The sequence below is a fragment of the Myiozetetes cayanensis genome, unplaced genomic scaffold (genome assembly GCF_022539395.1).
Source record: "Myiozetetes cayanensis isolate MyiCay16 unplaced genomic scaffold, myiCay2020 scf1, whole genome shotgun sequence".
Classification (NCBI taxonomy): Eukaryota; Metazoa; Chordata; class Aves; order Passeriformes; family Tyrannidae; genus Myiozetetes; species Myiozetetes cayanensis.
In genome coordinates this window covers 136339966-136353098 of record NW_026086604.1, presented here as the reverse complement: position 1 = coordinate 136353098, position 13133 = coordinate 136339966, and the positions used below count along the sequence as shown (strand labels likewise).

The following is a 13133-nucleotide window of genomic DNA, read 5'->3' as shown; positions in this document are numbered from 1 at the left end:
TATTCAAGACTTGCTTTGTTTGGGAAGTGCATCAGAATTTGTCCTAACTATTTCTGTATTTAACCAAGAGCGATCTTTTGGTACTTTATGTGGGTCTTGAGTGCATGTTTGGCATGTTCTTTATGTAAGATTCTCTTGACTGTTAAATTGTCTGGGAAAGTGAGCAATCTCCACATCTATGCAGCTGGATTTGTTTGTGGGAGTGTTGTAGATGTGCACTGGTATGAAGGCCTGGATCTGGGTAAACCCCCAAGAAGTTGTAGTTCCATCTATGTCAGTCCATGGACATATCTGTTACCTTCCCAAAGCTTCCAACTGCATCAGGAAAAAAGAGCTTTATATCCTTTGTGACTTCAAACATGTCAGTGGTGGTCAGTTGAACCCCAAACTGTTATGCAGCCATTCCAAAAGCTAGGCCATTTTATGAAAAAGAAAATCCAAGTGGATAATAACACAGTTTTTATATTGTCACTATATTATACTATGTCTTTCTTACCTGACTGTTGAATCACACTTCACCAAAGCTTGAAGAACACACTTGACTGCCATGGAGAGAAATAGCTAATTCTTAAGTTACTGGGTGGCCATTTGATGTAATGCCATTTTGTCAAATGTGCATCAGATCTTGTTCTAAGTACCAACATCAAATTCAGGAGAAATGGCAGTGCAATATTTGATTCACAAGAACAAGTTAATATCTTCATTGTAGTATCCACAGAAGATTCTGCTGGTCAGTCAGTTCTGTGGGATCCATGCAGTCACAGAGAATCACAGAATGGTTTGAGTCGGAAGGGACCTGAAAGGCCATCTAGTTCCAACCCTCCTGCCGTGTTCAGGGACACCTTCCACTAGACCAGGCTGCTCAAAGCTGTGTCCAGCTTGGCCTTAAACACTTCCAGGGATTGGGCATTCACAGCTTCTCTGGGAAACCTGTTCCAGTGCCTCACCACCCTTATAGTAAAAAATGTCTTCCTAATATCTAGTCTAAACCTACCTTCTTTCACTTTAAAACCATTACCCCTTGTCCTATCTGTATGTGCTCTTGTAAAAAGTCCCTCTCCAGCTTTCCTGCAGGCTGCCTTTAGGTACTGGAAGGTGCTCTAAGGTCTCTCTGGGGCCTTCTTTTCTTTGGATCCCCAGCTCTCTCAGCCTGTCTTCATAGGAGAGGTGTTCCAGCCCTGTGATCAGCGTAGTGGTTCTCCTCTGGGAGCCTCTCCAACAGGTGTTTAAAGGAAAATGATTGTCTGTGATTCTTAAGAATTCATTGTCCCAATGGAATTCATTACAACCCTCTTTCCTGGTTTTAACAGGGGCTTTCAATTACAAGAAGCCTAAGTTAGTAGTGCACAGTGTTGAAATATGGATAGCACATATAAAGGTCCAAAGAAACACTTGCTTTGAAACTCTGGTGGTGTTTTTGCATGAATTATGGACATACTGGTATCCATTCTGAAATACAGGTCTGGAAACTGTTGCCATTGTCCTTTTAATTTTTTGGTTAGTTTCTGAAAAATTATCAGAGCCTCTAAGTATCTGTATTTCTTTCCAGGAACATTGCCGTAACTATTAGAGGGCAAAATGCAGAATCCATTAACAATTTCTGCAGGTATAGTATGCTTTCTGTACTTCTTTTAGAAATTAGATGCTTGTGATTCAAAATGTGGAAGAAATTTCATCCTTATTAATTGCTGTATGACTCTTGTCTACTATTCTACTGTAGTATGGTTTAAAAAAAAAAACAAGCTGTTATATTGCAGGGTTTATCACTTTAAACAGTTGCAATAGCTAGAATTGTTTTCTTCTTGAAGGCATTCCTAATTACTGTTACCACCTGTAGGTGAAGCTTGAAAAGCATAAATCTACTTCTTGTTTGATTCAGCAGAATTAAGTGTTCAGGTTTTATTACATTTTTTTTAATTCTCATATATTTAAAAATCATTGCTATATTTGATCCCCATATAATATGGAGTCAAATCTATCTCCAAATTATGCTACAAGACGAGGAGAAACAAGAAAATAAATATTAACTTAGATTTTTTTTTTTAATTTGGAATGCCTTTTCTCCAGCACTGCTATCCCAACATTTTTTGTGTTTAACTCTTTGTTCCATGTTTTGTCTCTTCAAAAGTCAACTTTTGTTTTACATAGTTTTCAGTAGGGTTAGTGTCTTGATTTTTTCCTTCCATTATTAGAAAGGATCCTTATGCTGAAATGTGTATTCCCAAACCTCTAAATGTGTAGCTGTAACTTCAGTTTCCTTTCCCCCCTTTCGATCTGTCACAATGCTGACATTTAAATATGATTTTTAACACAAGTGTCATTTTTAATGATGCTTCTTAAATGGGAGTGAATGTTTGATGGATACGACATCTGCTCTAATGGACCTTTCAGAACCATTGCTGGTTGTCAGTTAAGTTTCCATTGTTAGTACTTATGTTAATTAAGAAAAGCACTATATATTACTTAACTTGAAACCTCGAGCTTTTACTGTCATGTAAGTTTATACTTTACCTGTTTTGTGAAGACTGAGTATTTTTACAATGCTGTAATAATTCTGAGGAAGTGGTTCCTGAAGCATGTCATGCAAATTGATGTTAATTGATGAGTTCTGTGTCTAATGGGACTATTCTTTCAAGGGAGATAGTACTTACTGTTGGGTAAAGCTGTCCACCCCTCAGTGTTCTCTACATCTGTATGCTTGTGACTGAAGTACTTACTCTGAACACTTAAAAGCCTGAATTTAATTTTTCCTTTAAGTGACAGGAATTTGACCCCAGTTACAGTCTTATGTTAAAGCCATTTCTGGATAAGAGGAGGAGAATATAGACTGTGAAGCTGTTTGCAAACTTGAAACTGAATAATCATTTGCTTTGAGATTTTTTTGAAGGCTTTTTTTTTTTTTTTCCCCTAAACCAAAATCCATTCCAGTCAGTATTATCCAGTATTATCAACTTGCACCCAGAGTGAATGGCAGACTTTGGAAGTGAGCATTCGTTTTAGAAGTCATAACTAGATGGTGACCAGGAACTATATCAGTGTGAAACGATGATATTCTACAAATATATTACTTTCTATAATTTTTTTTACTCTTTTATTCTCAAACTTTTTTGTCTTTGCATCAAACACCACTTGTTTCTTAAATATGGCACTTTGAAAATATGGAGGCTATTAGCAATTTATAATGATTTATGTACATGTCTAACATTGGTACGTTTCTTACAAATAAAAGGTTTGAAAATAAATGATATTCATAGTAGAACCTATCCATCAGTTACATTCAGTATAGCATTTTTGTCAGCGTTTCCATACTTCAAAAGTGCATGTTATTTTTCAGTGAAGTGTGGAAGTAATGATTAGTGCAAATTCTTTGAGTGACAGCATAAACCCTTCGCTACTGTGATTTGTCATGTAATAGCAGGAGTTCTGTAATTGAATCTGTACTCCTTCAGGACATCTGTATTTTTCTCAGTTTAAAATATTTTATAAGAAAGGTGATTATCTTTTATATGACAAGCAATCGTAACTCCATGTTCAAATAGATGCACTTTTCTGAATAATGATAAATATCTAACTTCTCAGATTTTATTTTTTCCTAGGAATTATGAAATTATCATTGAAGCATCATATCCTGTCATTCACACTCATGTTAAATATTTACCATTGGGCAAGTGATGGGTTTTTTTTACAATGCTCAATAATGACATAAAATACCAGTGTACCTCAGTGAACTGAAAAACCTTTGGCCTTGCCAGATATATAAAATGTTTTTTTTTTTTTAATGACTCTGACATGAAATAATTGTGTGTCTTATACAAATATTTTGCAAAATATAAGGCTGTTGTGATTTACCTAGGAATTTATTTAATACGTTTTGTATTTTTAAAATATACATTGGAAAAGTATATCACCAGAAAAAGTAATGGTTTTGCTACTTGAGTATGTTTTGGGTTTTTTTTGGTTTTTTTTTAAATCCATAGGCTTTTTTTTAAAGTTAATGTATAGTTCAGTACATTTTGTATCCATGCTAGTATGGTCACTTGGTGCTGGGAGACCTCAAACTTCAATTAGCCATGTAAATGTGTTTCTTAGCATCAGCTCTCACGTTGCTGGAACCCCTGCTGCCTTTATATCGTTAACATAAATGCAGGTGCAAATAGCATTTATGTACTTTGATAGAAAGCAGTTGGAGACGTTTCACTGTGGGACACGACACTTTCAGATTGTGTACATCTGTTCAAATAATGTATCCAAGCCAGTGACATGAATGCAAGGATAAAAACATCTGCCCCTGAGACCATTTGCCATACGGCAGATGCTTACATCTTTATTTATGCAGATGGTTTGTGTGATGAGCTGAGCAGTGATGAAAGCGAGAAAGTTTCACAAAGATTCCAGGGTATTCCGTGGGATGGGAAAATATGTTGGTAACAGTGCTTTGTTTTCACATGTCTACCGAAAGAAGAACATCTATTATAAATACTGGTGCTTCTGGTAACATGGACATACCATTTAGGACATCAACTAGATTAATGCAAAATCACTAAAGGATTTTTTTTTTCTTAATCTCCTGCACAATAATTGTATTGCATTTATAGAAGATACTAAATAGTTTAATAGGAGCAATTACTTTTAAACAGGCAAGCTCAACTGCTTTGCTTCAAGATGTTCTCAAGTTATACAAACCATTGAATTGACGGAAAAGTTTGCAGAGGTAGAATTTGAAATACCACAGAGTTGTTTGGAGGTTGTGTGCAATGCTGCACAAGATTCCATGACTTCGGGGATTTTTCAGGACAAGCCATATTTAGCGTTGCAAAACCATTAGAGAAATAGTTCACCTTGTCTGTTGTTTGAAAATTACTGTAGGGTAGTCGTCGCGAGTTGCAGACCCAAAGGGAGCTGGCGCTTGGAGAACAGGAGGTGCCCGGGAGTGGCTTCCCGGCAGCAGCAGGACTCGCCTGGCGCCGCGCTGGCCGGAGGCTGCGGCCATGGGCGCCCAACTCCCCCTGCTGGACTCGGCACCGAGGGGCTCCTTTGTCTGCCAGCACCCGCCAGACACACGGGAATTTAATTAGAAAGGGACTGATATTTCGGCACACATCAAGCTAAGGATATAATCTTTGGCCTACATTCCTGTGGACTGCGTTCCTGTTTCCACTGCCTTGTACTCTGGCACCATTGCCAGTGTTTGCTGATACGGTATCACCTCTCAGCAGTATATTCGGTGGTTCCTTTACAGCACATCTAGTACTTTGTTTGGAGAACCAGTGCTGCCTTGAAACAGCACAGTGACTAGCAAGCTTAGCAATGCCAATAAGCATTGCAAATTATGCACAGGGGGAGGAAAACCAGTCAGATACTGTAATTTAAATTGTTTTCTGCTACATCCTACTGTCAGTAAGGCCTAACTATGTTTGGGTTCAGCACCAAGTGATAATTTTATATGTTCTGAAAACTAATGTCTGCCTAGCTAGGGGATGTATTACAGAAGATGTTTTAGTTTTCCTATGCTATACAGGACCGTGCCTGTATTTGAAAAAATATACATACCTTTTTGAAGTACTGTAGATATTCTCTAATCTTTATTATTGTTTTAATCTTTAGTGGAATTAACTACAGGTGGCAATATTTTGCATATCTCAGCCAGAGGTGAAGAGTCTTTTTTGAAGAAATCTGGGTCATGAAGAAAGAAAAGGGGGCACAGCTAGAGCAAACAGAAACCTTGGACTGAGATTCCCCATTGAAAACTTACACCACTTAGGTCATTTTCAAAAGAAATGAGCTATTTACAAAATCCCTCAGGAAATACTCACCAACTATCCTTGAAGTTCAACAATTGTTCTGGCCTTTCTTTGGGGAGTGATAAACTTTGCATATAGTTCATAACAGAAGATTCCAAAAATAGGCCAAGCCAAACCAGTCAGTCTTCTGATCTTCTGCTCATTTTGAATGAGAGAGCACTTTCCGAGTTTGTACTACAGGTTTTCAATGCCTCAGGTAAAATATATTTGCTCTATTGAGCCAAAGTGGCAAATTGTTTTCTCTTGCATACAGTCTTTCTTTAGAAAGAAGTGCTCTGATTTTTCCCCAAAAACAAAAAGTGGTGCTCTATTGAAGGAATAACACTTCTGCTCTTCTGTCGTGCTCTCTAATTGCACATCAGTATTCGCAAAAAAAAAAAATAAATTTGGGGAGTAAAAAGCATCATTTCCTTACTGCAGTCAGACATATGTGTTTTCTGTCCTGAGGAGGGTAGAGATGTAGATATGTTCTCTTCTTTGAATGGAGAGCAAAAATCTAATCAGAAAATATTTTATGATTTATTAATAAAATGTTTCTACTTAACCTTTTTGTGCTGCATAGTTTCTGAAGTATTCTGCCATAATTTTTTTATCAGACTGGGTCATTATTGTTTCCTGCACTTAAGAAAAAAATAAGTCTATTAATTACCACTTACATTAGGCATATCAAGATACTGTCCAGGTTGATTTGATCTTGATAGACCTGTTAGAAATGACTTTACATTGACATTGACTTTGCAGTGGATGAATTACTGTTTAGGTCCATATCTTTCCTGAAGCTCAGTGAAAGAAATTTCAACTGGCAACTCTCCTAGGAAATAATTTTAAAAATCCAATTACAAGTGTTTATCCCCACCTTCTAAAGTACCTAATTTATATTTGCAATGCTATTGGAGGGTTATGAATTACGAGTTTATGACCAATGCTTCCATCACCTCCCTTCAGCTATTTTCTGAACAATTAGTTCCCCCAAGTGGCTGCATCACTGCAGCCTTGCTTTGCAAGTCTTCAGGGATGGTGTCCTCTGTGGAACAGAATGACTGGGCAAAACCAAAACCAAAACAGATAAACACCAGATTTACAGTGATACCAAAATAATTTCCATTCTTCTCTATTGCATTCTGTCAGAGCAGCATGGTTTCTAGATAATGCCCACTTGAAAGCTGACATGTTTGGTTGCTGAAACTAGCAGAGGCATATAGAAGCTGAAACACAGTCTTTGATGATGTATTGAACAATGTCTCTCAGACAGAAGTTCCATTCTTAGATAGATATTAAATTTAATAGTGATTTGTGTGGTTGCAGAGGCCAGGACCCATCTTGTGCCCTTAGATTTATCTGCATAAACCTCATTCCTGACTTCTCTTATTGCCATAGTGGGAAAAGTCTGCGTGTGATTTCAGCTGTAAAGGTGGAAAAAGTTATTAGTAATTACAGATGCTTTATGCCTGGCTCTCTTTATGTCAGTTTTCTTGATATGAAAATATTTTGATCTCTTAAGACCTATTAATTTTGTTGACCTTAATAAGAAATGAGTAGCTTATAACTTGAAAGACTGTGCCTTCAAAAAAAAAATGGAAAGCTTTTAAAGTTCACAAACACTACATGAGAGGTGTTAAGAGAGCATGTAGATATGCTAATAAATGTATTTTAAAACCATAGCAAAAGCGTCTAAAAATCGCTTATGTGTATATGTTCTGTCTCTTAGGAAGGACTTTCTTCCTTTATACAGTAGCACAAAAAAGGCTTTTTTAATAGGAGGTTATGTTAAGCCTTGCATTGCCCACATTTTATATAAGATGTTATTTTTGAATATTGATTTACCTGTGTGGCTAATACATCTGATGCTACAACTCAGAAAGGTTACCTCAAAGCTGTTGGCCACTTGTTACTTCCTATAGAAATAGTATTTCATACATGTTTTAAAAGTTACTTGTGTCGGGACAGTGCAGAGACCTATGAAATCTTAATCTATGAGAAATCAAAAATTACCTCCTTATGTTGTTGCTAATGCTGATAATGTAGTGACTAAATACACTGATATCTTGATGGGTTAACTTTTGTTTAAGAAGTTTCCTTTTTTATGGGTGTTGTTTTATGTTACACTTTTCTCTGAGTGCAGAGATTTTGAAACAAAGATGCCGGGTGAGACTGATCGGCAGATCATAGTAAAAAATTACTTCCTTGTATCTAGTCTGAATCTGCTTTCTTTTAGTTTAAAACCACTGTGCTTTGTCCTGTTTCTAGAGTCACTGTAAGAAAGTCTGTCACCATCTTTCTCTTAAGCCCCCTTCAAGTACTGAAAAGCCGCAATAAGGTCTTCTTGGAGTCTCCTCCAGGCTAAACAACCCCATCTCTCTCTCAGCCTTTCCTCATAGAAGAGGTGTAGAGGTGTTCCATCCTTCCAGTCATTTTTGTGGCCCTCCTCTGGGCCTGCTCCTACAGGTCCATGTCTTTCATGTGCTGAGGACCCCAGAGCTGGATACAATACTACAGGTGGGGTCTCAACAGAGCGGAGTAGAGGGCAAGAATCCCCCCCTCGACCTGCTGCCCATGCTGCTTTTGATGTGGCCCAGGACACGATTGGCTTTCTGGACTGCGAGTGCTCATTGCCAGGTTATACTCAGTTTTTCATCCACCAGTACTCCCAAGTTCTTGGCAGAGCTGCTCTGAATCACTTTATCCCCCAGCCTTTATTGATACCAGGAATTGTCCTGATCCATGTGCAGGAACTCATGAGATTCCCCTGGGCCCACTTATTGATCTTGTTCATGTCCCTCAGGCATCCCCTCCTTCAGGCGTGTCAATTGCACCTCTCAGCTTGGTTTTGCCTGCAAACGTGCTGAGGGTGCACTCAATCCAATCCCATTGTCTCTGTCATTGATGAAGATATTAAACAGCACTGGTCCCAGTACACACCCCTGAGGGACACCACTTGTCACTGATCTCCATACAGACCCTGAGCTGTTCACCACTACCCTCCGGCTGCAACCAGCCAGCCCATTCCTTATCCATCCCACAGACCATCTATCAAATCCATACTTCTCCAATTCAGAGAACATGATGTTAAGGAGGACCATATCAAAGGCCTCACCAAAGTCTAGATAGATGACAGCATGATAATGAAGCATCTGCTATGTCTACTTTCAAACAACAGAGGAAAGCAATTCTGGAAATTGATAAAGTGACATCATCTTTTTTTTTTCATAAGTTGTGTTAGATCTGTACAAATTTTGGCATATATCAATATATGATCAATAGTGCATTAAGGATGTTTCTAGCAAAAACAGAAGACTGAATTAGACAGGAAACTGATGAACTTCCTTAAGTGATCCTTGTGGGTCCCTTCCAACTTGGCATATTCTGTGATTCTGTGAAATACGAACTGTGTACTCATGGTCTTGGATTACTGTATGACTTATCTCTGCAAGGTGACAGTTTATGCCAAAAATAGTTTCAGCTTATTCCCACACTAAAAAATGTCACTAGAAATTTTAATGTTGAACATCTGCTTCAGTCGAGTCCAGTTAATGTCAAAAAACCCATTTTTATTGTGTACCTTTGTTATTGTAATGTATTCTTCTGCTAAGAGGAGTCTTTTGGAGACCATTTAAGGAATCCAGGAAGCATCCTACTCCTCACAGAGTTTCTTGAAATGCACTATAATCCTAATCCCTGAAGACAATAAACTTACACAGACTGTAAAGTAGAGAAGACCTTTCTGAATTATAAAATGCTTAGTGAACAACTAGCAAATCACATTTATGTTCAAATCAGAATTAATTATCTATAGCTTCAAAGAGTTCTAATGTTCCTTTCTAGAACTGATCTCGTTCCTCCTGTAGTATACAAGAATAAATTTTCTAGGTGTATTTGCACATTCTGTATCTTAGTGTTTGTGTGAATGATGCACTGTAATTTTTCCAATCTCACATTAGAATACTTTGTTATATTGTTTATTTTTCTAAACTAGTTTAAATTGCACAAAAGCACTCTTATGTAAACATAATTATATTACTCTTTGAAAAATCAAGTACTAAAAAGGTAAAAAATGTGAGATTCTCCCTTTGGCTTGAATGCTTCTCCTCTCCAAATCACATGTAATGGTAATGTTGGTTACCTATCTTAAGCGTGTGTGTAATTCCCATATCCCACCCTGACTGTTTGGCCTAGGCACTTTTCAGGTCTCATTTCTAGTCCTCTTGTCCTTTTTCTGCCTGTCCTGTATATATCCGTGTTTCTCTTCCACACTGTCAGCTCTGTAGTTCAGAGATAAGGAGATGCCATTTTCTTGTTCCAGTTTGGGTGTTTGGACCCCAAGCTATAGCTCAGGGAAAATCCAGCCCAGCCTGAAGCAGGGGCACAGTCAATAGAATGTAATCATTGGAAAAATTAGCTGCTTAAAGTGTCTATTGAACACATGCCCAGAGCTTACAACTTTGCCAAATGTTGGCAGCTTTTCACAGACCAAAGAGACATTGCTGTGTCGCATATCAAGGTCTTTACCTAATGCACAGAAGTGTTACTAGATTCTTTTTTAATTTTTTTTTTTTAAATACAGACATAACTGAGAATGGCTGGCATTTCCTGTTGAAATTAATTTTAGAAAATTATCTGAAGCAAATACCCAGAACAGAGCATTCCACCCAAGTAGTTATTATTAGAAAAGGTAGAACTGCAAATTAATTGCTATAATGTATGGAGTTGGACATTCATGGTTTATAGGCTTTATTACCAATCTTATTTTGTATAGGTGTGTGGCAAAGCTAGTTTTGAACCTAGAAGGCCAAATTCTGTTTTCTAGAATATCTGTAGTTCCATTGATTTATGTGGAATTATGGCAAGTGTAAATCAGCATAGAATTTAACCCCTGTATTTAAAAGCCTCACTAAAGCTATTGAACCTTCACTTTTCTGAGCTTTTTATTTTGCTGCTGTTGACTGTCTGCCATGACACTGAAACCAGACCATCCCATCTGTTTGCCACATTAACCAGCTTTGCTCAATTATTAAGCTATGACCTTGTATTTGGCATGTAATATATTGGATTTTAGAACATATTTTGAGGAGAGAAAAATGGCAAAGAGAAAGAAGCAGTAGCTTTCCTAATGCATTAACTATTGTCATTTTATATCGTCTTTTTCTGGGGTTTGTTGGTTTTGGGGGTTGTTTGGTTGTTTTGGTTTTTTTTTTTGTCCTGGAATCTATTTATAACTGACTGGAGCACTTTTGCAGGTGGTGGTTTTTTGCATGCTAATCCTGCAGAGAAACATTGTGTCCAACAAAGTATGCTGGGTCAGCAAAAGCAAAAGACTTGTGCTGGAAAGACAGTATCCACAGGTATTTAGTGTGTATGGAGATTTGTCAAAACGAATGATTAACTGTCATTGGCAAAAAAAGATCTGGTGTTGTCTGTTAAAAAGTGAATTTTTTTTCTTTCCCATAGAACAGATTCTTCCTTTCAAAGTCAGCAAAAGACTCAGCAATGTAAATGTGCATTTAATAAAATATTTCATTAATCTTCTTCATCTATACTCTGTCTTCCTTTAAGACAAGGTGATCTTTTTTTGGGGTTTTTTCCCTCTCATCTCTCCATTCATACACAAATTAAACACATACATGCACAACTGAGATGGACCTACAAGGATTATTGCAAACAATTAACACTGCTACACAGTGGTTTGTGGCATTTTGGTGGTTATGTTTAAAATAGACCAGATAGTGGCAAAAATTTCTTCTGATGCTTTCTAGAATGTCTGAGTTCAGCAATGTTATGTGCTTTACAGAGAAAACAAACTGAAGGAAGGACAGAAGTAAGGCAGATCAGACTGGAGTAGACTAGACTTGGATGACGTAGGAAGGAAGGGGAACCACTGAGGAAGAGTAGCCTCATGGAAGACTCCCATTCCTCTGGCAGACTTTTCCCAGCATGGCTATATCAGAGAATTTGAAGCATCATTGATTTTTCTATTGATGTGTCACTGTCCACTCTTATACAGTTTTAAGGTTATTTAGAAGGGATGAAAGCTTATGAGATGCTGCAAGTTTCTGAGTGATTTGATACTTGCAGGTCCTATCATAGTAACCATTAATCTTTTAACAGAGATTTTTAAAGTAAGTGGGTTGAATTGCATTTGATTTAGCCTTGTGCTTAATTATTTAAAAGTGTGTACCTGTTGCCGCAAGTCCACACCTATCTGAAAGACTGAGTTAAAAATAAGCTTCATGTGCTTCAGATATTAACTCTAATCTTTTCATTTTAGAGAAAGTATAAAAATCATTGCTTTTCAGTGAAGGACCTGTAGACTGACTTGAAGAAGGAATGTTGTCCAAAACCAAGGGCCATCTTCACAAATGCCACTGCAGAACCTCCCTTAACAGAAACTTGTCCTTCTTAGGTGCAAGACTTCATGAGATTGCATAGGCACAAAGGCCTTTCCTCAGGTCACAACTGTCAAGTCAAAGTGAGTCCTTTGAATCAGAGTCAGAAAAACTTTGGAAGAAGTGAAATCTCCCTGAAAAATGCATATGAAGTTTCCAAACAGTCTTTCCACTAGCCAGACAGTCAGAGCATATCCAAGTCCTTCAGTGTGGTGAAGACATGAGTTACTGTAGGGCTGTCTTTGTGGAAAGGAAATTGTTGAATCTTTTCACCAATTGTAAATGGAAAACATAATTTTGGTCACTGATGATACTTGCACACTCTGGGTGGGGTCAGCAGAACCTGTGAATTAACTGTCTGTGAGTCTGTAAATTAACTGGCTGCGAGTCTGTAAATTAACTGGCTGCTTTTTTCGTGATCCAAGATACTAAATAGTCTTCTACCAGTTCTTCCAATTAGCTTTCCTAGCCTGCTAGGAAAATCTTACTCAAGTCTGAAGCATATCAGACATTTAGTCTGCATCTAGCCCTTCCTTATATTTAGGCACTGGCTAAGCAGCTTAACTGCAGTAGCTGTGTTGGACGAGAGGGAAGTGAACTCACTTTGCTTACTAGAAGCGCTGCAATGAACATTCTGCACTAAACTGTCTAATGTAAACTTGGGAAAAAAAGAAAAAAAAAGTTATATTGAAAAGTTATATTGAAACAGCTTGCCTGGAAGATGTATTTGTGATAAAATTACACTAGTTGGAAAAAGGGTGTATAAAAACCCTTTCTCAAACAGTTATGTCAATGCTTAGTATTGTGTTAACTGCATAAAGAGGATATTGATCTAAACAGACCTTGTTTCAAAGAGCATTTTTTATATTCATGAAGATCTTGGCTTCTAGAGCAGTAGTTTTTTGTGGAATACTGAGAAAATATGTGGAGATACTCTCCTTATAGAAAAGTG

At 37.5% G+C, this 13133-nt stretch overlaps 1 protein-coding gene across 1 annotated transcript in view; it reads left to right on the top strand.

Annotated features, from left to right (window-relative positions):
* ZNF438 (zinc finger protein 438) overlaps positions 1–13133 on the top strand; it is a 47629-nt gene that overhangs the window by 27548 nt on the left and 6948 nt on the right. Inside the window, 1 exon segment of the mRNA XM_050320221.1 lies at positions 1550–1606. Within this exon segment, the coding sequence (XP_050176178.1) occupies positions 1579–1606 (28 nt within the window). The 5' untranslated portion in view covers positions 1550–1578.